This window comes from Enhydra lutris, unplaced genomic scaffold, assembly GCF_002288905.1.
Source record: "Enhydra lutris kenyoni isolate GAN:26980312 unplaced genomic scaffold, ASM228890v2 scaffoldscaffold21, whole genome shotgun sequence".
NCBI classification, from domain to species: Eukaryota; Metazoa; Chordata; class Mammalia; order Carnivora; family Mustelidae; genus Enhydra; species Enhydra lutris.
In genome coordinates, this window is record NW_019154105.1 from 10834236 (window position 1) to 10860196 (window position 25961).

At 38.8% G+C, this 25961-nt stretch overlaps 1 protein-coding gene across 1 annotated transcript in view; it reads right to left on the bottom strand.

The window, feature by feature from the left end:
* The window catches only part of LOC111148909 (solute carrier family 4 member 4), a 348265-nt gene that overhangs the window by 183036 nt on the left and 139268 nt on the right, over positions 1–25961 (bottom strand). Inside the window, exons 4-6 of the mRNA XM_022505690.1 lie at positions 23606–23741; positions 14709–14869; positions 7735–7914 (exon numbers count right to left, since the gene is read on the bottom strand). Coding sequence (XP_022361398.1) covers positions 7735–7914; positions 14709–14869; positions 23606–23741 — 477 coding nt within the window. The remainder of the gene's footprint in view (positions 1–7734; positions 7915–14708; positions 14870–23605; positions 23742–25961) is intronic.

A 25961-nucleotide genomic window follows, 5' to 3' on the forward strand; every position in this document is an offset into this window, starting at 1 on the left:
CTCTCCTAACTGCTCTTAGAGAAAGATGAGGCTGGGGAAAACAAGACTTCGCAAAGACATCTCCATCAAGGATCTCGGAGACGACAACCACCCCGTGGTGGCAGCAGCAAAAGGCCCTCTGAGTACATCGCTTTTCCCTTCATGGTAGGGTATGACACAGAGAATCATTCCATTCCTTTACTCCATCAGAGACCCTGGCTGTGGACCAGAAATTAATAAAATTCAAAAATATGTTTATTTCATGGTAACATCCTGTTATACATATATTATTTATTAATAGCTAACAACTGTCCTTGCCCAAACATATTGCTCAATCTTCATATGCTAATTGCAAATATTAGAAAGCCCACAAGTGACACCTCATTATGTACTACTTGGCATCTCTAAAATTGATAATGAAAGCAATACTGCTTGAAAAATAAAACTCCAAGAATGTTTTCATTTATGGAGTAGTAGGAGCAGGGGGGAATGAGGCACAAAGAATAACAGAGTACAAAATAATGGTGGTGAATTGAGTCTGTCCTTGGTTTTAAATGTAAAAGGCATTAAATCTGCTCCTTTAAGTATTTCTGAATAGCCTTTCCTTACAGTGGTATCTCACATTATGATTCCTAAGAACTTTTCACAAAAAGATCTCATCTACTCCTGGTTGTATGAAAAGGATAAGACACTACTACCTTTATTTACAGATTTAAAGAATAAGGCCCAAAGATATTACGTAAATTGCTCAAAATAGCACTACTAGTAAGTATTCATCCAGGACTAGTATGAAGCCTTCAGAAAAGATGGCTCATGTCTCCAAGAAGATTATAAAGTAGGACTTTTATGTCAAAAACGAAATACTCACTGGTATTGTATCTCTTAAGCCTGACTCTTCATTGCCATAAACAGCAGAACAGACTAATGAATACTTGGGTGAAAAGGACTCCTGGACAAAAATGTGTTATTGTTTATTTAAAGATCTAAACACTATAAATCTGGAAGATCAGTCACTTGCCTAGGGAAGAGAAAAGAAATGAGTGGTATCTGATACATGAAGTAGAAATACTACTATTATTAAGTTACTCTTATGAAGGTATATTGAGGTACTTTTCTAGAAACTTTCCATGGATTGGTTCATTTAAACTGAGGCTGAGAAGAGCTTGATCATTCGCTGGGTTCTGGCCAGGACATTCATCTGTGCTGTGCAAAGAACGCAGAATTAGAGCCCTGAACAAAACAGATGGATATGTGCTGTTGGATTTGGGAGAGAGCTGGTTGTATGCAGAAAAGCACCTGGGAAGAGGACTCTCATTTTAAGGTGATGTGAGCCTGAGAAACAAAATGTTGACTGACCCGTCTCAGAACTGGAGAAACATGACCGCCTGCTTCAAAGGAACAGAACCTCTGAGGGAAGTTAAAGAAATGCCTGCCTTACCCATTGATTCAGGGACCAGGTCTGAATTCAAGGGTACAGGGAAAGGGTGGCTACGAAGTAGAACAACCCAACCAGAAACAATTGGGATAAACCAGAATCCAAAACCCAGACAAAAAGCGAAGAATTTCTAAAGGGACCGAGAAAGCTGCCAAACCTGGTGGTGGTCCGGGCCAGATCTTCCGCGTGCCAGTATCTAGGCAGCTTGATCTAACAGCCAAGCCAAATAGCTTGAATACGCCTAATCTCAAATCAGATCCAAAGCAACAAGAGCCTAGCTAATCCCACTTATATTTCAATGGGGCCGAGAATTACTGTTAACAAAAAAAAAAAAAAAAAAATTGATTTCTTTCCATTGTCTGTTCTTTGTTGCTAACCACAGTCTCTAGAACTGCAGGTAACAGCACTAGAGGACACTTTTTTAAACATCTAAAGGTGCTGTGTGCTTCTGTCAGAAGAAGCAGTGTGAGAGGCAGCGAGGAAGCAGCAGCGGCCTGGGAAGCAACAGTGAAGAGAGGAGTCCAGGGAGAAAGTAAGTGATGGCACCAAGGGGTGGGAGCAAGCAGACCACAGTTCTCAGATCGGACAGGAAAAAAAAAAAAAAAAAAAAAAAAAAAAAGTGGCAAACTGAAGAGAAAATCCGGAGGCTCAATGAGGAACAAGCCCTGGATCTCTCAGTATCAAGGCCACAGCGCAGACAGGAAAAAACATGGAGGAAGCAGCGTGAAGCGCCAGAGCCAGCCGCCCTAGTCCTAGTCCTGGAGCTGCCACCTTGTCCTACCCCTCACCTACCTGCTAGAGCAGCTTTAGCAAGTCTTGGATTCTCAGTATGGTTTAGGGTTTCCCGGACAGTCATTTAGCAAAGAGTAAAATGAATAAGGGAGAAAGACTCTTTGTAAGGGACTGTGATGGGAAAGAGCTTCCTTCTCTCTTATATCCCATTTGGGATTAGCTACCAATACCAAAGGGCAGAGGAGATAACTCAGCACTATATCCATGGGTCTCTTCCCAAATAATAAGCTACAGAGCAAATATCATTCCAGAAACCACTCTTACTCAATATGATTTTTTTTTCCTTAATTGTACTTTGTGGAGTAATTGTTTGATTACTATGTGCCAGTCACCACTTTAAACATTTTACATATATTATCTCATTTAATTTTCATTATCTCTGTTTTACAGACAGGGAACTACATACTAAAATACCTTTCTAACTTTTTATTTAAAAAAAAAAACTAAAGAAAAATGGGGTCATGAAATTGGAATGGGAAAAAAATGAAATTCATAGTCTAGGTTTAACTGGATAACCAAAGTCACTTTAGGAAAGGGCACGTGCATTTACAGACAATGGAGGGTAAGGAACAGGTTTCTATGACAGTCTAGGGATAAAAAAAAAAAACGAAGACGCTGGGGGCGGGGGGAAGGGAGGGAGAACAGGGACAAACTGATAATGGCATTGACCAAATTTCCACAAAGGTGGGGCGCCTGGGTGGCTCAGTGGGTTAAGCCTCTGCCTTTGACTCAGGTCATGATCCCAGGGTCCTGGGATCGAGCCCCACATCGGGCTCTCTGCTCGGAAGGGAGCCTGCTTCCCACCTCTCTCTCTGCCTGCCTCTCTGCCTACTTGTGATCTCTGTCTGTCAAATAAATAAATAAAATCTTTAAAAAAAAAAAAATTTCCACAAAGGTGAGGCAAGCTGAATACACGAATTAAGGTACCTAGTTGGTCTTCGTCCTTAAGTCAGGTCTCATTCATCTCCTATAAGCTTAGACACCACATTTCAAAAGTACCCATTTAAATGGTAAGTGACGTTTTTTTAAAAATCAGATCATTCTACAAACCATGATTCTTTAAGACAGTGATCAGGTAACCTTGTCAAAAACATCACACTAAATACTTTGAATACATACCAATTAAGTATAAACTTTATTTTTACTTTCTTATAAAGAGCAAATGAAATACATCTTACTTGATTTTCAAATACTACCAAGGAATGTTCCTAGGCTTACTGGTTATTCTTTCATAGTAAACTATAATAATATAGATTTTCTAAGTATCTCAAACCAAATTATTAAGTAGAGCTATATGAAATTGCTGACAGTCAACTTTATTTTACCTACAAAATGGCAATTTCATATGGCTCAAGCTAAAGTAAAAATAGTAAGAAAAAGAGTGGGTGAAGGGAAATCTAGCACCAGAGGAAATGAAAACCTAACACTAACCCCACAGAAATACCTCAATTAATATACTATGAAATTACAGCACTTGCCTAAAATTTAGTACCTGGAAGATATGTCCATCAGAACTCACAGATGTCTCAGACAAGTAGTAATTTCACAATAATTAACACCTTGGAAGCTAGCCTGATTCTTTCCTGATTTATTACAAATAAAAATGTTTTCCAGTTCTTTTTAAAAACACTAAATTATCTTAAACACAAAGCTACATCGGGACCCTAAAAAATAAGAGTTAATCTCTAGCTATGGAGAGACAGTAGTGGGCTGTTAGTGGGTGTACTGCTAAATGTTTGAGAAAACCAGCTCTTCAGGGAAAAGGCATGCGTATGCTCACGAGCACTTCTGTGTGTAGTAATTTTTATTGATATAAAGGACAGGCAGCACATATACAAGTAATAATATATATATACTCTATTGTAAATTACATATAGTCAGTTGATTCTTTGTTAGTTTTTATCAAACTCTTTCAGCAATAGCCAACTTACAGTTGCAACTGGCAACCAAACACAGTTGCAACTCAATATCCTTGTTGAACATCCATTATCATATATGTTAACAAGTAGGACAAAAGTGAAACAATGAAGACATATGTCAGACTTCACTCATTCCTCAATGATGTGGGTGACTCCTTTGCTACACCTGCATAATAGTTTTTGAATACTGGGCCAAACACTTACAGGATGCTTTGTGTTCTTTGCATTTTAAAAGCTGTTTTGGACTGAATGTTTGTATCCTCCCAATATTCCTATGTTGAAACCCTAACTCTCCCATCCAGTGTGATAGCAGGTGGTGGGGCTTTTGGGAGGAACTTAGGTCATGAGGACAGAGCCTTCATGAATGCAGTTAATGCCCTTATGAAAGGAGAGAAGAGAAAGAGGATAGATTTCCCTCTGCCATGTAAAGATACAATGAAAAGACATCCATCTACAAGCCAGGAAGAGGGTCCTCATCAAGAAGCAAATCTGTGGCACCCTGATCTTGGACTTCCCTTGTGACTCCAGAACTATGAGAAATAAATGCCTGTTGTTTAAGCCACCCAGTCTATGGTAATTTGTTAAGAGCTCAAGCTGACTAGGCAATGGCCATAGACACTACACACTTAAATTTAATCCACACTATTAACATTTTCTCCATCACTTTGTAAAGCCTACAGACAAGTGACAAAACAATAAATCAGGTCCTGATTTGAATTTGCTGATTTCTATAGTATAAGTGCTACCACCATCAAGTTACCAAAATGAAGTCACTGATCACAGAGTTGGGAAGGAGGTGACTAATTGAACACCATTTTGTTGTATTTCCACCATACAAACACAATAGATGTTAACAACACAAAGAGTGTAAACTCCAGTACAGTGCAATAAAATAAATAGGAAATGATGAATTTTGAGAAATTACCTTTGTTTTTAATATCATTATTTAATGGTATGTGTACATAATTTAACTTTTAATGGTAGCTGTGTTTAAACAACTGGTTTACAAAATTCCTGATTGGCTGTTGTGAGTAGACAGAACTAGTTCCAGCATACCACTCGGAAATGAAAAAAATTCCAATTCTAAAGTATCTCCATAAATTTCAGCTATTAATTGCACTGTAGCTATCATAACTAAAGCAAACAACATCTATTTTCTCACCTACAATAGAAGACTGAAGTAACTAAGCTTATCTAGTTTTTATATGGGGTTACAGTATTAGAATCTAGCTCCAACATCAATAGATGTAAGAGTCTCATTTATTAAAACAGTAGCCACAGCTACATAGTTGTTTTAGAAATTTATTCTAACGACATTTCATAGTTGTTAAAGATAATCAAATTAAACCCTAACTTATAAAAATAACTGTATAAACTTTCAAGTTAAGAAAAAGCACTTTTAGAAAACCCAAAATTTGCCATCTGATAATTTATAATAATGCACCTTAGAGGTACATGAAAGTCATTACTATAGAATCTCTCAATGTCAAATCTTGCCTCTGGATATTTAAAAGGAGTTAGGTAACACAAAGGCCAATAATAACATGTTTAAAAAGGCTAATCATGTTCCACGCGTCAGGGTGTAAGCTGATCAGCTGAAGAGCTGGGAAGGAAGAACTGATTGTGCTCCCTATTTGCTTTCCGCCTAGCATATATAACATTTCACAAGTGAAAGGTGAATGACAAAGGCAATTTCAACTTCGCTCTGAAGTACAAAGATCTGATAGGATAAAAGATTGGATGATGGATGATATCAACATATCATTTGTATTCCACATCCCAATACTCTCTCCTAAAACACAAAATACTGGCCTCAAGATCCACTTGTTCTTAATTTCTACTCTGTCTCCACTTCATGAAAAGGGAGCTCAGACCAGACTGGTAGAAGGCACCCTCATTCTGCCATATTCATTCCACTTCTCTTTGCAAATACAGCAATACTTGAATTTGCAAATATAGCAATACTTGAAAACAATGCACTTTATTTCTTCTTTAATGGGAAGTACCAACTTCAGGATAAAAAAAAATTAATCTCCAAATCATGGAATTTCATTTAAATGAAGAAGAGGATAAGAAAAAAAATACATGAAAGACAAGACTTTTACTTTAGTTGCCATAATTTTAAAAACAAGGCCCCTTTTAAAATGAAGTATTTGTGACATCAGTTATAACCCATTGTTCATCCCATAACATTTCCAGCCATTAAGCTCTTCAAAAATATAATTGAAAAACAAGAAAGAAAGAAGCAAAAGACATACACAAAAAATAAAACATTTCCAGTCAGCAGCAATATGCCAGGTAATGATAGCAACTATAGTAGGAATAGTCTAGATTAGATTCTTCTTTTTGTGACTGTTTTATATAAAGAGCACTTCTGATTAAAGTACTTATTTATAACTTGTTTTGCTTTTTAAAAAATTTATGGTAGCAGTTAAATCAATGTATAAGTCATTCAATAAAACTGAACCTTTCATTTGGTTCTACTTAATGACTGGACACTCATTAAGAAAGTACAAGAATAAAATGGTTCAAAAATACATCAGAGAAAGTTTGCTAACAGTAAACTCTCTTCCAGCCAACCATTAGTTTTAATATGAAGTCAGAAAATTCAATTTCCAGAAATGGAGTGGCTAAGTTAGAATTCAGTTTATACAATTCATTTAGTCCACATTTCCCATGGCAAAATACTTTACCCTATTCTGAAAGTACAGATGAAGACAATGAATTAGATGCTCCCTTATCTACTCATTTCTCTTAGTACTAAAAAAGATCAAGGTGGGATGAGAGAGACCTGGTTCTACCAGCCCCATGTTTAGCAACACTTTCTGTATGCTTTTATCTTCCATACTTCCTGGAAATAAACTTCTCCCCTTCTCAGATTATACACAACCATGAAATGTATTTGAAACAAAGACAATGATACAAAAGATAGATACTTTATAGAAAACTCTGCTGAATGCAACAGAGTATAAATACACACAGAACCTTTCCTACTACTATACAATGGGGTAGTATCCCACGTTGAACAATTATTCTCACATCTAACCATCATTATCATATAACAGAAGAGCATATGATCCTTTTTCTTTTTTTTTGTAGGCCTAGACTTTATTAAGTAATAAATGTAATACTGAGCTTTACTTGGATAAATAATGAGTTATAGAGTAGACACCATCTCACATACCTAGCAAGCCCTTTATGATACTAGAATTCAGAGCTTTTATCGTATCTCAATCTATCCTCCTAATTCTGACACACCCACAAGTCAAAGCATGTTCCTTGATATACTCAAAAATCTCTGAGTTTGATGACTCATCTGAAATATTCGGTTGTTTCACCACAGTGGTGGTACCAGACCATCTCAATCAGACTAGACGTATACGGGAGCGAGCGAGGCATCTTGACATCTGCAGCCTTAGCAACTGCTGGAATCTTTCCAACAGGACCGCAGACCTGCCCAGCTGGATAAAAGTCTCATTAGGAAATGGCTGTGGCATATGAACTTGAGGAAGGAACATGGAGCGGGGTAGCAAAGACAGATGACGTGAGATGGAGTTAGGGTGAGAGAGAAAGGGAGGAGAACCAAGCAGCTGTTTGGCCTGGCATTACCATTATCAGGGCTGGTAAACATCCGACTCGCACTGGAGACTGTCTTCCCAATGTCAGCCAGGGACCGAAGGTTAGATTTCTTGGTTTGATGCCGGTGCCTCCGGAGCAAAGTGTAGGTCACCTTATCCTTAAGGTCAGGTTTCAAAAGGCCTGTCTCAATCTGATGGTCAACAATCATCTCTGATACAAAAACAAAGCAAAACAAAAACAAAAAGCAAAAGTCAGCCACAAGATCATAAAGTTAAACTTTTTACCTCAACTTTACAGATATTATCCTCAAACTTACGATCAACACAGTATTTCCCAAATTTCCACCTTCCATCTTTGTATGGGGGTAAAGATACGGGACACAGAGATTCTGGTGTTAATGAGAAAGTTATAAATACTCCACTACAAATTTTATGTTTGGAGAGGAAGAATCATCTTGTCCTTTTTTTCAATTGCAGCTAATAGTGAATTCACATTAATCACATTCTTCTATGAGTAACACAGTAAGTCAGTAATTTACATTTTCTCAATTAAGCAAAAAAAAGAAAGATTAAAAAATTTCATGTACTCTCTCATAGCAAATGTGCCAGAAATATAAATGATAAAAGAAAAACTTGAAAAGAATATGCAAAATTTAATGTAGTGACAATACTGATTTTTTAGATCTAGTTTCCCAAATTCTTCTGTAATGATGTATTTTCCTTAAAACAAAACAAAGGAAAAGAAAAGAATACTGTTCCCCATATCAGGTTATTTGAACACCAATTAATCCAATGAAAGACTAAACTACAAAACTATGCCTTCATCTTTTCTAAAAAGGGAGGCTGTTCTTGTTTGGATCCAACAAAAGCCTTTTCAATATATTCCATTAATCATTTTAAAAATAAACTCACCAGAATTTAATATAAAATTTTAGTCTTACCACAAAAAAGTTATAATTTCTATTCGTTCTTGTTTTTAGAACGGCTTTAATTGGAAAAGATAACCGTGTTTCATAGAAATTGCTCCATGGGTGGCTCTGCTGAAGGACACGTTTTACTCTAAAAGAAGAAATCCTCTTTCTCACAAGTCGGCATGTCGACAGGATGGCAGAAATGTAGCCTGGCACATCCTTCTCTAATGTCACACGACAGGTTGACATTTCCTCTGTCCGGAACAGGGTTCAGGCAGAATCATCACAGAACCCACACAAGATATGCAATGACAGGACATTACCTCGCCACTGTACGCAGGTGGCGTGTAGCTCTCATCCCCGGCACAGAACCAGAGCAATGAGCAGATTCCATGCCTACCTTTTCAGGTACATGAGTGCATCTAGCACACCTCAAAACTCTCTTCCTGGCAAAGTTCCCAGTATACAGAAGTGGAGATGAGAGGGGCATCTGCTCAGGTGTTAAGGTTCCAACTCTTGATTTCAGCTCAGGTCATGATCTCAGGGTCCTGGGACCAAGCCCTGTGTCAGGCTCCGTGCTCAGCATGGCACCTGCTTGAGATTCTTACCCTCTCCAGCTGCCTTCCCCGCTCCCCTCTCATGCTCTCTCTCTCAAGTAAATAAATCTTTTTTTAAAAAGGGGAGATAAGAACAAAAGCTTCTCTTATAAAGTCTGATGAAAAAAGTGATGGGAGCTGGCAGGATAACAACATCTCCTATGAGAAGTTAGAGATGTTCCAGGGGCTCCGCTGGGGCAGACCTGTATCTCGCAGAAGCCCATCTTAATAGGAAGCCCCCGAAGAAATGGCCTGACAGCCTACAGCTAGACACGGACGACGTCCATGGTACACAGTCAGCTACTTGGCAACCAAGCAGAGGCTGCATCCAGGATTTTCCGTCACACATCTTACACAGAGGCCATAAATGTCACCTAACACTGGGCCACTTGGTGGGAAGCTTGGGCAAGGCAGGGAGTTTCTCCCATAGGAATGTTTTGGTTTGAGAGTGGCCTTTAACTCTGAGTGTGTTTAACTGCACAAACCCTTCTCAGTGAAACTCTTAGAACTGATCCTATAATTACAGCTAACCCTCTGCTCCACAGTAAAATAATTAGGTGCTACTCCTCTCCTTTCCCTTGAAGTCTTGTTCAGTGTGGAAGTCCATTTCACGGAAGAGCCATAAAAATAAACAAACAGCCCCAGCATATCTGCGGCACAAGTTATCAAGCTCCTGCTCTAATTCCAGGGTTGTGGATCAAAGTGCTCCTTATCTAGCCTTCCTGGCAGGGCCTCCCACTATGCTTGCCCTCCCTTGTAATCTCAAGCCTACCCGTGCAAAGGCACAGCCGGCCCTCTGGTACTAATGCCTGGAAATCACCAGTTAGAACAGGTTGACATCTGTGTGGCTCACGCCCTTCATTAAGTTTCCATAAAACGGCCCACATTACAGCGATCTTTTTAAGCACAAACTATAAAACCTTTCAAGGAAAGTGGGGGCAGTAACATTTCACAGTTACACTGAAATTAAGCCTTCAGTGTTCAAAATCCCACAAACACTACCAATTGTGAGAACATGCCAACTGTGTATGAGAGCAGAGCCGGAAGAAACCTTAGGAAACACCAAGTTTGCAACCTCTTGTGCAGATGGGAAGAGAGAGGGCGAGAAAGGCACAACCCCCCAAGTAGAACCCCATTTTCTGACTCACAGTTTACATCTTTTTCCATATCACAAAGTGTTTTTCTTTATTGAAAAAAGCTCTAAACTAAAAAAAAAAAAAAAAAAAAAAAAAAAAAAAAAAAAAAATTTAATATATCCAGAGCTTCTACAAGCCAACAAAATGGTGTTCATGCAACCAAAAAATGGCCCGAAGTGACAAACATTTTGGAAATACAAGGCCCAAGAAAGATTAAACTTCAGGACTAACAAAGGCAATTTTTAAAAAATTATATAAATATCACCAATTATGAGATTTTATAAATCTATCAAAGTAGCAAAAGGAAAACAAGCAATCCACAGTGATGTGAAGGGGGGGGGTGTCATAGGGAACCACATGTGACAAGAGCAGTAATAACTAGCATAACGTTTCTTGAGGGCCACTTAGCAAATCATGTAAACAAAACCCTTTAATATGTTCAAACTCTCTGGATATTTCAGCATTAGAAATCTACACTAAAAAAAATACGCAACTTCACCAAAGCTCAACAAAAATGTTCACTTCTATTCTTTTTTTTTTAATTAACATATAATGTATTATTTGCCTCAGGGGTACAGGTCTGTGAACCATCAGACTCACACATTTCACAGCACTCACCATAGCACATACCCTCCCCAATGTCCATAACCCAGCCATCCTATCCCTCCCTCCTTACTCCCCAGCAACCCTCAGTTTGTTTTGTGAGATTAAGAGTGTCTTACGGTATTCTTTAAAATAAAAACTTGAAGACAACTTAAATGCCCAATACTAAATATTTTGCAGATATCAAAATGATGTTTACATTTGTATTTAATCACATGGAAAGAAATTCATCTTAAGTTTTTAAGTTAAAAATGTCAAATTAAAGTGTTATAGTATGATCCCATTTATAAAATAAATTTCGTATGTGTAAACAGTGATGTACAGAAAAACTGCCAGAATGTAGCTGGGAATGATGGTATTTTTGATTTTTGTGTGTTCTATTTTTCTGGATTATTTAAAAATGAACATGTATTAGTTTTGTGATAAAAAATAAATACATTGCCATTTTGAAAATATAAAAGGTGTTAAAAGCAAGAAACAACATGACTAACACATCTGCCAACATGCACAGTTAAGGAATACCTTTAAATATAAAAATGAGAACTCCAAAAATAGAGCTACATTTTCCCAATCCATTTCCCATCATAATAAAATACCTGAAATGGCCTATCATTTTTTTAACTAAGGAGGCCGGGAAAATTCGCACGTACTTGCCTTCTTATGTGAATGACACTCTTTAATTGTAGGGTTATAATGATGATAGTAATAATCAAGCTATTAAAATAATCCATGAAAATGTTGTTTTATCTTTTAATCACTTTAAAAACAAATTTTTTAGTAGCCTTCAAAAGGGGTTCTTCATGAAGAAAACAAGGAGATGTCCTGAGGAGAGTCAGAAGGAGGTGGTAGGTAAGGACGAGCGGCACACCTGCTTCAACAGTCACGTGGGGACGGCTCTGCACCTGCAGAGCAAGGCTGCCTCTCGGGCCCTGAGAAGGAGTAGCAGGTGGAATGCAACGCAAGAGAAAAACCATGCTCCTGTTTGTTTGTATAATCATCACACCCACTATTATTTTTTTTTTCTTCTCTTTTGTGGAGGTAAAAATGGGATGGAGGGGGAGGTGCACCTTAGAGATTCTCAACTCCCAAATTATCAGCACGATACCAAACAAAACAACCACTTCAGCCTCTGCTAGAAAAGGATTTTTTAATAACCAAATAAATAATGACAATAATTATTTTTTCTATCATTTAAAATGAAATTAGGGGTTTTTTTTTTCCTCCAGGTGTTTTAACCCTCTACAAGGCTTTGATTCTTTGAGGATTATTAAATATTTTTTTCAGACAATTACATTCTTTCAAACATGTTCTCTCCACTCCTGCAAGTCTGATCCCTCCCACCCTCCCTCCCTCCCTTCCTTCCTTCCTTCTGCTTCTAATGTGTGTTATTTGCCTCTGAATTGTTTTTCTGTATTATCAGATCCAGAATGAGAGTGATGGTACTTCAAAGGGACCTGGTGGTATCTGATTTTTAAATATAATGCCAATTTTTAAAAGTAAAGAGACAGTGCTTAGAGGAAAAGTCCACAACTGGTAATACAAAGCAGTGAAAAATGAAAGCAACAACTTAACATGCTTAATGAACCTTTCTTAAACCTAGTGACCAGAACCTCTTTCTTTGGCCATTGGCTGACAAGGCTCCAGTACAATGTGGGATTCTCTCTTGTAGCGCATGGAAAAGGTCAGTCAATTGCTGATGAGCAGAAGCTCCTTCAGAGGGCTCTTGCTGGTACTAAAGACCCAAAAGGCAGTTGTACAGAAAAGCCCAAGTCCTCCTTTCTTATATTGGGACCTTTCTAGTGACCCTTAAACTACAATACACATTCTCTCCTGAGATTGCCTACATGTTGCCCACTCACAAGTTTAATTTCCATTTTACCCAGCATTCACGAATACCGACTCATTTCTTCGACTTGTCTAATTTCAGACATCTCTGCTCCAGATTAGTTCTTAAAGTCTAAACACACACAAATTGCAATTCTCACTCAAAAAAACTGGATGGATTTTTGCTAACCATGATATTATTTTTGAGTAACAATCTCCCCTGAAGTAAGATAAATCACTCAGAAAACCATCCCTTCTGTCTGCTTCTGTCTTTGTGGATGGGCTCATCCTCCCTGGGCACAAGAATATGTCCAAATATCCATTTTCAGCCTCACTTGCCTTGTCAAACATGAAAAACTCTACATAGAGATTATTCCCTACATTATCTTCTAACTATGTGGATGCGGCTTGTGCACTTACCCCATTTACAAAGTGACAGATTTGCAAACCTAATTCCAGGGCCCAGAACAACGTCTGGCACATTGCAGAAGCTCTTGCACCACTGCTGAATCCGTGTATGAACTAATTAATTCTGTCCACCGAGTTTCCTCCCATTAGCCCTTTCATCTTCTGCACTTGTATCTTAAGCAGCTCAGGTTCATGAAAAGTGTGGGACTTCTTTGCAAATGGAACTAACAAGCTCTCTGAACAAGAATCAGATGCATATACATCAGAAAGATACATGCCTCGTTTGACAAGTAATCTTTTCCTCCAATACAAATGCTATCGCTTTCTCACTGTAAAACACATACACACACACACACACACACACACACGTGGAAACGTCATAGGCAAGCCTTTTGGCTACAGATATCCAAAGAAATTTTGTAGTAAGTCTGAAATCACACAAGAATTTTACACTGGCCACTTTCTAGGGGGCCACAATCCACAACCTGTTCCCCATAATCCCAAAGGAGGTACCCTGCAGATGAAAGTGTAGTCATCCATGTAAGTCCAGTGGTCATCTAGCTAATAAATTTTCCTAGGAATGCCAAACAGAGCCTCTGCACCTCTTTTTGAGAAAAACCTGATCTCTACACCTGGATCTAAAGGATGATAAGGCAGATTAGGCCAGGCTTTCATCAGAAAATGAAAACAATGACTACTGTTTGGGAGGTAGTAACGTATGCCCCAGATGCTCAACGTGGTGAGTTAACATTCACTACACGACACTAATTGCAAATGGTACCAATGCAGCCCTGCACCATGAGGTTCAGGGACTCGGTGGTGGTTATATAACTGACACTCAGCACCAATGTGACATGACTGAGTCACCAACCCATAAGGTTCTGCTGGCTCCTTGCCCCACACAACCTTTCTTCCGTACAGTTAAAGGATTCTGACTTCCACCTACAAAGGCAGCCCCAACCCAGCAATTAGACGATTTCCCTTCTTACACAGGATTGAAGCCCTATTTTACAGATGATAAAACTGAGGCCCGGAGAAGCTCAGTGCAATGTCCAAGGTCGGAATCCTCAAAATCTAGTCTTCAGTCCCCCATTCAATGTAACCAAGGATGGGCGAAGAAGCCTCTACTCAAAATATTGACCTTATCCTAATAAGTTTAGGATGTGAATGCAAATCTGGACATATACATTATGATCCCCAATAAAAATAACATGAGAAATTAAAAGCAAGAGAGAGAAGACCGAAAAACAAAAACTGGATGGAAACATGTCAAAATGTTAACAATGGCTACAGAGGTATGATGGATGATTTTTTTCATTTTCTTCTCGATATTTGTCTGTATTTTCCAAATCCTCTGCAATAAACCTTACTTGTCTTATAATATAAAAAAGAGCAAAAATAAGTGTTATAGGATATTCAACTCTGCTTACACTAGAAGCCATTGGCATGAATGGAGATAGTTCATCTACCATAGATAGTTAGGTAAAGCTAAAAAAAAATGATAAAAACTTAAAACAACATACTTACCCACCAACTGTGGGAGAGAAGACGCCTCTCTGTCAAGCATGATAGATCCTTTCTCCATACATGTCCTCAGCTCAAATAAGCTGTGAAGGGACAATGTGGCCACATGGGGCTTGCTCCATCTTTCCCCACCCTGTTCCACTTTTTCTTCAAACTTAATCCACCTAGGAACATGAGATTAATGAACAGCAATTAAAAGTACTCCAACCTCCTCTAGAAATAGCTACATCAACCCCTCCATCTCCACCCCCACCCGCAAGCACTTCCAAAACGTCTCCTTTTGTGAAGTCTTAAAAGCTTATTATAACACTAATTGCATTACCTTTATAAATACACCAAACAGAGTCACTAGACTCTCCTTCCCCTGGTATTAGAGAGAAAGAAAGTAAACCAAAAGGATCCGAAGCATCCTTGGTTTTATATCTGTCTATATGTAACCATGAAATCCCGAAGATGATTATTTTGCTAAATTTTTTAAAATAACATGGGAAAAATGTACATTTTAAAATTCTCCATGAAACCCCACACTGTGTAAAAATAACCACCATTGTGAGAATTCTGTTGTGACTTCACAAGACAAGTTTATGTAAGTTGAAATATCAGTTACAAACCAATATTTATCTTAATTATTTGAAAAACCTGGTGTATGACATGGTCAGATTAATGTAAAATTCCCCTTTAACGCTTAAAGAGGTCCAGCACTTGCAGCTATGTCTTACTCTCTACTTCCCAGCTGACACATGTTCCCTTCTCACTGAGATTCTAATGGAAACTTTACCCTTCAAGTCTGGCTCCACATGTGTTTAAACATACACAAGTTCAATGAACAACACATCTATCCGATAATAGAACTCCTATTAATCTTAGCAATGGAACAAATAGCCCACTTTCATAGTTTTTTTTCTTTCTAAGATTCCTAGATGTTTCAATAACTTTGCAATATAGAGCATTTTTTAAAAGTTTAATGGAAATGAAAACAAAACACATTTGACAGCCTTTATATCTCACTTGTTGAGATACTTTCTACACTGCTCAAGGAAAACACGAATGCATCATCATTTTGCTATTCATTGTGACCCAAAGAAAAACGCTTCTTTCTCTCCCTTCAAACCGTCTCAGAGATATTGAAAAAGATGCAGAGGGGGTTAAAAAATTGTTTTCCTACGTTCTTCACCCAAAGGTTTAATGATTTAAAAATGTTTTCCTAGAAAAAGCTAAACGCTCACCTAGCTCACTAAAGATGAGAGCAAAGGGCAGAGATCAGAGGAAGCTCTACATAAGGTATTATTTATAGACTGCTCACCACCCACAGAGGAGGCAAAAAAAAAAAAAAAATAGAACCAGGAGTGAAAACAGATCAAGAGATTAGCCATAGAGTCAAAGAAAATTCAGAATTTTAATGAAGCTCAATATTCTTGTGACTATTTAGCCATATCCAAAGCCTCTGCCTGCACTCCTCACAGGAAGCCTCTTCTAGCCAGGGCATTCCCACATGTCAGTGATCCCCTTATCTCCAAACTCACCCTCAACTCCCAGACCCTCTTCCTTTCCTCTGTATCCCCCTAAAAGGTAAACAATGGAGATTTTTACATATTCTCCTCACAAGTTAAAAAGCCCACATCACCACCAGAGTTGTAAAACTTCAGAACTGGACCTTGTTTCTTTCTATAAAAGTAGAAACATCCCAAAAGAGAATAAAAAGACCCTTAATATTCATATGATTGTGTGTGTAATTAAATTAGTAGTTCTTCACTTTGGCTGTTATTAGTCCCCCAGAAATAGAAAGGGGAGAAAAATGACAATTTTATGTCATACTCTTAGGGAATTCTATGGATTTGCCAAAAAAAGATAAAAGGTAATTGGAGTTATTTCAAGAGTAATCATTTTACAGCGTTGATTTCACTGATTAACTTCAGGTATATCATCTTTTCACGCTTGCTCACACAATCTTAAACCATGTTTGCTGATAACTATTACATACATTATAATCACTTTTTTCTTTTAAAGAATTTTGGAGGGGGGCTTGGGGGCTGGGTGAAATGGGTGATGGGATTAAGGAGGGCACTTGTGATGAGCACCAGCTGTTGTAGGAAGTCTTGAATCACTATACTGCACACCTGAAACTAATACAACACTGTATGTTGACTAACTGGAATTAAAATAAAAGCTTAAAGTAAAATAAAATAAATTTGAAGAGTATTTTTACTGAAGTAAGTAATTGACATAAAATAACCTACTAGTTTCAGGTATACATCATAGTGAATCATATTTATACTTGATGTTATAATTTATTACTCAAGATAAGACTCTAGTATATTAAAATATTCTACAGTACATAAAACCATGTCAGGATTACATATAAGGATGTTATCTATAAAGAGTCTAGTGACTCCTTGTTTTTATTCCTGAGAGAATTCTTAATAGCTGAGGGATAGAATCTTAGGTCATAGGATTCAAACCCAAGATAAATAATAAAAACCAGCTAGAAAGTCAGTAAAGGGAGTATTTTACACAGCTTTCACTTCCCCCTTATTTCTACTGAATGAGTCCCCCCTTCCTGTCAGTTGCCATAAATCTGCATCGCCAGATACATACATATGTGACAGTGGCTCTTTTCTGCCATCATTCTCAACTGTCCAAACTATGTAAGTTTAATAAAATTTTCTTTAAAAAAAAAAAAAAAAGGGTGGGGGTAGTGATGTACTATATATTGGTCTAATTGAATTTAAATAAATAAGAATGGGTAGGGCACCCTGGTGGCTCAGTTGGTTAAGCCTCCAACTCTTGGTTTCAGCTCAGGTCATGATCTCAAGGTCATGAGATTGAGCCCTGTGTCGCTGCTCTCAGTGGGGAGTCTGCTTCTCTCCCTCTCCCTCTGCCCCTCCCCCAACTTGTGTTTGCTCTCTCTCTCTCTCTCAAATAAATAAATCTTTAAAAAGACAAAAAGGAGCAAAATGACTTCATTCTCTTATGACCAATCATTAGTTTCATTCCTCCCCACAGTTTGCACTGTAGGCAACCTGACTAGACTTAAATATGACTTTAAACAGGTTTTAACAGTACGTTTAGAAATCATAAATCCCAATCAGCTTGGATTTATGGAATAGCATTACTCACCCTCCTGGAATATACCAGCCCTTTAGGTCAAGATTTAATCATAAAGGAATGCAAATGTAAAATCTCAAAACTAGCCAGGTTCTTAGAATCTACATTCCTAAGGGATAAGCATTATCTCATAGTTCAGTTTAGCATCTATTTCACTTTGAGGTTAGTAAATATTGAATGTTGTGATGATGTCATATCATAGCACAGCTAACAACATAAGGGAACGTCTGGGATAATGGCTATTAAATTCCTTTAAAATGCATTGCTCTGATTTCAAGGAACAGAGTATACTTCCAACATATGCTTTCAGACATAAAGTAATGGTTTGCCCATTTAAGCAGATTGTTTGCATGCAGTTTCATTCCAGAAACTATACATGCTATGTCTATCCTCCTCACATATCAAGGACAAATTTGAAAAAAACCTGAAAACTACTCAATTCAAATCAGAACCCATTAAAGAAAAGGCTAAGGCAAAGGTACCAAAGTTCAGCCTACCCGAGTGCCAACAAATTTGTTAAGGTGCCTTAGAACCATGTAATTACATTAAAAAAAAAAAAAAAAACAGACATTTTTACTGTGAAATGTACTATAAGCTACTTTCTACCCTTCATGGTGACTGTGAATAACAATATAATTGCAATAAGTTTCCTACTTTTCCTTTTGTTTTGGAACTTGACATGTTATAGGAAAATTAATTTCAGAAGTTAGCTTTTTAAATGCTTGCAAATACAAAACTGTTGTAACCTTGGAGGAAGAGTTTATTAGGTAAAGTTTATTTCAAGGTCTTAGAAGAAGAAGAAAGTACACTGCAGTTTAATGCCCCCTGAGTGACTGCCAACCAAACAGCATTTCACTCGTTTATTGAAGAAATAGAAGGCCCACTGGGAGTCACTGAATTTTGCAACTTTCCAATCATATGATTAAATATAATTAAGAAAAGACAAGACCTCTAACTGAAAAACAAGCCAATTTTACAGTGGAAAATAGACATGACCTTTGCCCTAGAATATAATCCAACTATATAAGACTATTAAAATAATAAATTTCTTGCTAACTAATAAGTGCCTCATTACATAAAATAAGCCAATGCTAGTATGTATCTGGGATAAATTATGTTTTTAAGAAAAACTCAAATTTCTAGATCAACTGTGAAATTTACTGCAAAGCAGTATATGTGACTCCTATAATTACATAGATGATTAGACTCCTTTTCCTTCAGCCTTTTTCTTACAGAAGAAATAAACTTGTTCTGAAATGGAATGTTCCAAAGTAATCCAGTAGAGAAAGACAGAGAAGTCGGTGGAGACTGGGAAAAGAGCAATCTCTCTCCGAATTCCCAGGGTAAGCACTCATGTCTGTGCTTGGAGGTCATGCCCTGGAATCAGGTTTTCCAGAAGCAGGCTGGGTCATTCTGCCAAGCAGAAACACAAATGGGTGTTCATTTGTGCTGTCCCACTGGAACTAAAACATCAATACCCTTTTCCTTTGCTGGCCGGTTGTTGTATTGAAACTTGTGACAATTTTCCTTTTTACCCAGGTTTGGCAACAAAAACTAAACCACATTGGGGGACTGACCTTTAACATATATTCTTCTAACAGTGAAGTCCAACATTACTCATCTATTATTCACTGAAGGAAAACTGAAAGCCAATAGTCATTTTTACAGAGACTTCACTGTCTCAAAGAAATAAAGAGCTTGGGGTGGGGGGGCGGGTATAGCAGTAGCCCTTCTTCTTGGCTTTGGGCCAACAACAAAGCTGGACCATGACTTACCCTTTTACCAGTTCATGTCATAAACCTATTAGCTAATGCCTTGCCACCTAGAAATTCTTAACAAGGAGGACAAAGCTTCCTCACTAATACCAATTACTCCCTTATAGTTACTGCTACGTTACTAAATGTCAGCATTCAAATAGCCTAACACTCAGGAATACTCTTAAAAAAAAAAGGGGGGGGTATTCTCTGCATTCCACTGATCAAATACTCTACTCAGGTCTAATCATTCTCTCCTTTGCACAGTCTTCAATTTGTGCTTTATGCTGGAAGAGCCAATAAAAATCCAAAGTTCTAATTTGTAGGAAAGGGAAAAGCAAGGGAAAGATGTGAAAAAAAAGGGGTGGTAGAGTTGGCTGAACTTCAGACTTCATATAAATAAAGACTTCCCTTGTTCATAGTTTTACATGACTACTGTGCCTTCCAGGACTTAAATCAGGATATTTTTCTTACTATTGAAACCATTCTATTTATTTTTTGAGACATAGAGCTTAACCTGAACTTCATGACTAGAAATGAAACTACAGTAATGCTGGGAACCAAAGGAGGATATTTTTGGTCAAATCAAATCATCTGCTACCTAAAAAGTACAGAGCATTAAAAGGGGTAGTACTGTGTTCTGTGGGGGTGTGGGCTCCCAGTATATATCACATTAAGCTAGAGAAGGCTAGTGGGTTAGTTCTCTATGGAATAAAATTCTATGAATTTGGGTTTTCACAGAAAAGCAAAGATCTCAATTTTATCTCAAACAGAAAAATAGTCATAGCACATTTTCATATAAAAATGAATCCCTTCTTAGTACTAAACTTTTATTAGTCTGATAGGTTTGAGAGTTTTTAATGGTGGTGGTGGGGGGGACCCTATCATCTCTGGAAACCAGACATCATAAATGGCAATCAGACATCACTGCAAAAACATCCTGAAATGGGGTATGTTGTAGGGAGCTAGAGATTAGTAAAACTCTGAGTCACTTCTGGAGGCACAATCACCTTCCAACCTTCCAACAGGATTTAGGTGAAGCTAATTTCTCGACCATGGACAGTGTGCCAGGTAGTTAGAGGCAATAGAGATATAACAATGAACAAAACAACTAAAAGTCCCTGCTCTCATGGAGTTTTAATTTTACTGGGAAGAGAAAATAACAAGATATGCACTATGCTAAATGGTGATAAGCGCCAAGGAAAACACAATGGAAGATGGAGGTTAGAGAGTTTTGAGGGACTTTTCTGACTTTAGATGCAACAGTCACTGAGAAAGTAATATTTGAAAAAAGACTGAAGAAGGTGAGAAAATGAGCCATGCAGATAATTGGGGGGCAGAGTGGGGGAGAGCATTTCAGACAGAGGGAGCAGCAAGTGCAATGTCCCTGGCACAGGAGCATGACCGGCCCGTGAGTGAACAAGGGGGAGAAAAGCAGGAGATAAGGTCAAAGAGATCCTGGTGGATTGTTCATGAGGGACGTACGTGCAGATGCAGAGAGATGAATTAGGAAGCTTTTGCAATAATCTGACAGCTTGGACCTGAATTGTGGCGGTACTGAACGTGAGATGGGATGAGATTCTGAATATCTGAATATTTTTGAGGGTAAAACAAATAGGATTTACCAATGGGATTGAGTAAGGGGTATAGGGAAAGACAGAAGTCAAGGAAAACCCCAGTGTTTCTGGCTTGAGCAACTAGAAGAATGGAGGTGAGTTGTTCATTGTGGTGGGAACACTGCAGGAGGAGAGGACCTGAGGCAGGTAGATAAGAAGCTCAATTTTAGACACGTTATTTTGAGAATTGTATTAGCCATCCAATTATGTGTTTTCAATCATATAAGGAAAGAAGCCTAGCAAGACAATGAACTGCTGTTGATAGCATACCATATACCTATAGATATATAGCTGATAGCATATCACAGCAATAGACAGCATATTGATTAATTAGTTTGAAACTTCAAACACAGGTCCTCTTCTGAGCTTTATCCATGGTGCACTAGGTACCTTGGGTCTGCATTCAGCTGTCCATCAGTCAGAAAAAGAAGAATTATCTTTTTCTGTAAACTATAAGTTTACAGAAAACTAAAGTTTTCTATAAACTTCAGCTTTGGTCAAGGAAAGTATCTAAGAAAAAGTATGATATTTAGAGCAGCTGTTTCTAAGGCAATCAATTCTCAACTAATCACACTCAACAAATATTACTGAGCACCTATTATGGGCACTGGGACCACAGTTATGAAAGACAGACATGATGGTCCCTGCTTTCAGATGAATTATTGTAATGCAGGAGACAAAATGAAAATAGTAATATCACATTTACATTGAATGAAGCAGTAGTAACTGTGGCAAGTCCTATACAGAAGTTATAGAGTATAGCCTGGTGTGAGCATGTTTCTCCCAGACAGCCTCCCCTCTCCCACTGCCAAGACATGGCGTACTCCCACCACACATTCTCTCCAACAATTCAGTATCTCAAGGACTAACAACATCACCGAAAATGACACATGTGTTCTCAAGGAAATAAAGTCTTTAAGGATGGTAAAGTATTCAAAATTATCTTCATCGTAAGAAGCTTACATGAAAGTTCTAGTCCATCTCACTCAGTGTTTAATTACCTACACAGTGAACTGTCACTTCTCTACCTTTCGGAGAGCAGAGGTCATATGAAATATAGTCCACCTTGGACTGAAAGAAAAAGCAGAAAGCTATATTTGAATTCTACTCTATGAGAGGTACTTGCACAGAATTTCAAGAAGAAAATATGAATCAAAGTAGCACTTCCAGTCACCACCAACTGAACTAGTACACACAGAGGGATGGAACTTTATTTTTGTTTTTAAAGATTTATTTATTTGACAGAAGAGATCACAAGTAGGCAGAGAGGCAGGCAGAGAGAGGAGGGGAAGCAGGCTCCCTGCTGAGCAGAGAGCCCGATGTGGGGCTCGATCCCAGGATCCTGAGGTCATGACCTGAGCCGAAGGCAGAGGCTTAACCCACTGAGCCACCCAGGAGCCCCAGAGGGATGGAACTTTAAAGCTATAAACTACACATGAAGTTATGGAGACACGAGGCAGTATCACCTTCACGGGGCAGAAGAGAACATGCATCTCAGGGAGATGGGTGAGGGCATGAGAGGCCCACAGCGAAGCGGCCAGTCAGCAGCAAAGCCAAGACTAGACCAAATGGCATGGAGTATGTAACTCAATCCATGTGAAGAAAGAAAGAAAAGCTCTGTTATCATGAGATGAATGAAACCTTCGATATTCCCACAGTGCTTAGCAATTTACACGATATCTCCACAAATATACACACATATAGGCATGTATATAAATACCTGATATAATTGGACAAATACTAAGTCATACATCAATATATATTGCATACCTTGGATTTCATACATATATGTGTAGTAGGTATTATTACCCACTTTTTATTGATGAAATCACGAGTCCTGAGACACTGAGTGCTATGCAGCAAACAGGGGCCAGAATCTGAAATTGAACTCAGGTTTCTAAACACCAAATTCATCTGAAACTTCTACTTGTTTTTGCATACACTTAAAAGAGGATCGGTTTTTCCTTGGAAATAACGGCAAGTTTGTGGGTAAACCCTGTCTTTGCAACCGCCCTCCTAAGTGGGAATGGGTAACAAATCAGATGTGATTCCACAAGACACCCCGGCAGGTGGAGACCGCAGGCACATACTTCTAGGCGATCATGTTTGGGTGCCTGCGTTTATCTCTTCCAGATATTTTACTGCTAAAGGGCATAGGAATCGATTTACTTCTAATTCTTCATAAAGGTTCAAGCTGTAACAGCGTGAGTCAGCGTTAACCCTGCTCCAACAGCGAAACAAAGGGTGTCCTGCATCCATATCAACACAACAGAGAAGAAAAAGAATCCTTGTACTCCTTCCCCCAGCCAACATGATGCTCCTCAGTTCCTCAAAGCCTGGCGGTGAGGGCAAGGCGCTCACAGACAGCCATCGTGCCCTGCACTCGCTCCCCCGGGTTAGGACCGCTCGGCCAGCCGTGCCTCACCTCGCCGTCTCCTTCCACTCCATCTCCTGCCCGTCCACGGCCAGCAGCTCATCGAGTTCGGTGAAGAGCTGAGGCGGCGCGGGGCTGTCATCCTCCTCGCCCAGGATGAACCGGATGCGCTCGGCGGCAGGAGAGACTGCAGAAGTGAAAATACTGCGGTTAAACACGGGCTGCACCACCCTGAGGAAGGGGTAGCTTCGAGCTCGCCCTCTGTCCCCGAGGCTGTTGGCCTTCCCTGCCACGTTCTCTGCGGACATCCTCCTCGCTGAGCCTCCCTTATCTCCAACCCACACGCGAAAAAACCCAAAGCCCTTTCTCTGTTCCTTCAGGCCTAAACCGCGTCTCAGCTCGCCACCACTCTCCGGGACAGGGCTCCAGGTCGGGGTGGCTTGTGACAAAGAACCTTCAGCCCTCAGAGGAGCTGAGGTCCAACCGAACGACCTTCCCTCCTTGCTCACTTAGGACCCATCCCAAATTATTAGACAGAAACCAGCCTGAGCCAACCACTTTTTCCACAGCAGTGGGAGGGGCAACAGAGCACCCCAATCCCGAGTTCCCCCAGGCCCTCGCCTCCCACCCGCCTTCCCTCTGTCCAATGCCTAAAGCTCACGTCCTCACAGGATCCTCGTTGCCTGTAACTGGCTAAGGGCAAAGTTGATGAAGGAATATTTAACAAGAGGGGGCCTCTTCTTTACATAAGGGCTGTACCCAAAAATGTTTAGTCACACCTCAATGCACTTGAAAAACAAGCCCAAGTAAAATATTGTACACCTGAGGAAAAATATTTTTTCTGACACACTCAAGCACATAATTGAATGCCCTACTAGCTCCTTTTGACCCTATCTCCTGAAAATCATGTAATGAAAAATTAACTAGAACTTCCCTCAGGTTGTGCGTTATTTTCCCCTTCCTCTTCTTTTTGTTGTTGTTGTTGTTGTTGTTGTTTAAGAAAAGGAAAGCATTTGGAAACTGATGATCATATTACAAAACTAAGGCCACAGATACTCTCTACAATCCCTGGGAAAACCGGGAATGGTATACACACGTGAATATAATCCAGGTACACCGATTTATGTGTCTGTGGGTGTTCATATATGTATGTATGTATGTATATACACATACACAAAAATACACACAAATTGTAAAAATATGTGTACTCAAATGACCTAATAAAACAAGAATATTCCTGGGGCACCTGGGTAGCTCAGTTGTTAAGCGTCTGCCTTTGGCTCAGGTCACAATCCAGGGTCCTGGAATCGAGCCCCGCATCAGGCTCCCTGTTCAAGAGGAAGCCTGTTTCTCCCTCTCCCACTCCCCTGCGTGTGTTCCTGCTCTATTGTGCTCTCTCTCTCTCGCTCTCTCTCTGTCCAGTAAATAAATAATCTTAAAAAAAAATTTTTTTAAAAACAAGAATATTCCTATCATCTGAAAACTACTATAATACAGGACAATATGAAATTCTACAGATCAAAAGATACTACAAACATGTGAAAAATATTCAACCTAACTAGTAATCAAAATTAATTATTAAAATAAAATACAACTTTTACCTAGGAAAATAGAAAATATGTAAAAAAAATCATAATCCCAATGTTGCCAGAGATTTAGGACACATGCACTAGTGCCTCTCAATTTACATCACTGAGAGAAGCCTAAATGGGAACCTCTCTCTGAAGGGAAATTTAGAAGGATATGGAAATGTTTTAAAAGTGTATATATCCTGTGAGCCAGTACTCCTACCACTAGAAAGACATTCATTTCAAAGAAATAATAGCTGTTACTTCAAAGATGGAGGTGACTACTGCAACACTGCTTATCACTGAGAAAAACAGAAGACGACTAAATATCTGAAAAGGAGGACTGGTTAAATATACTACACCACAACTATTCAGTAAATTAGCATGTAGTTATAAAACATGAAGTTGAGATGATCATTTCTGTAGTTATAAAACATGAAGTTGAGATTATCATTTCTGCAGTCAAATGCTCTACCACTGAGCTATACCCCCGAGATTATCATTTCTGACATATATACAATGCCAAAGGAAAAATAAAGTTGCAAAATCGTATGAATAAAGTAATCCCACCTTAGTAAAGAAAAAACACACATATATCCATAAAATTAAGTCTGGAATTGTGGGAAACCCTCACTATGCAGGGTTCCAAGGTGTGTGAATTTCAGTTACTGTCATTTAGTTAAAGAACAAGAGTCCCCCAATAATACAGTTTAAATTTCAGTGAGCATAGTATGTGAACTGTGGGTAATTGCATAAATTGCGAGCTTCACTGCTAGCTCTTCTGACGTTAATTACAATGTAAATAACAGACATGCTTCACGATCAGTGACTGATCATAA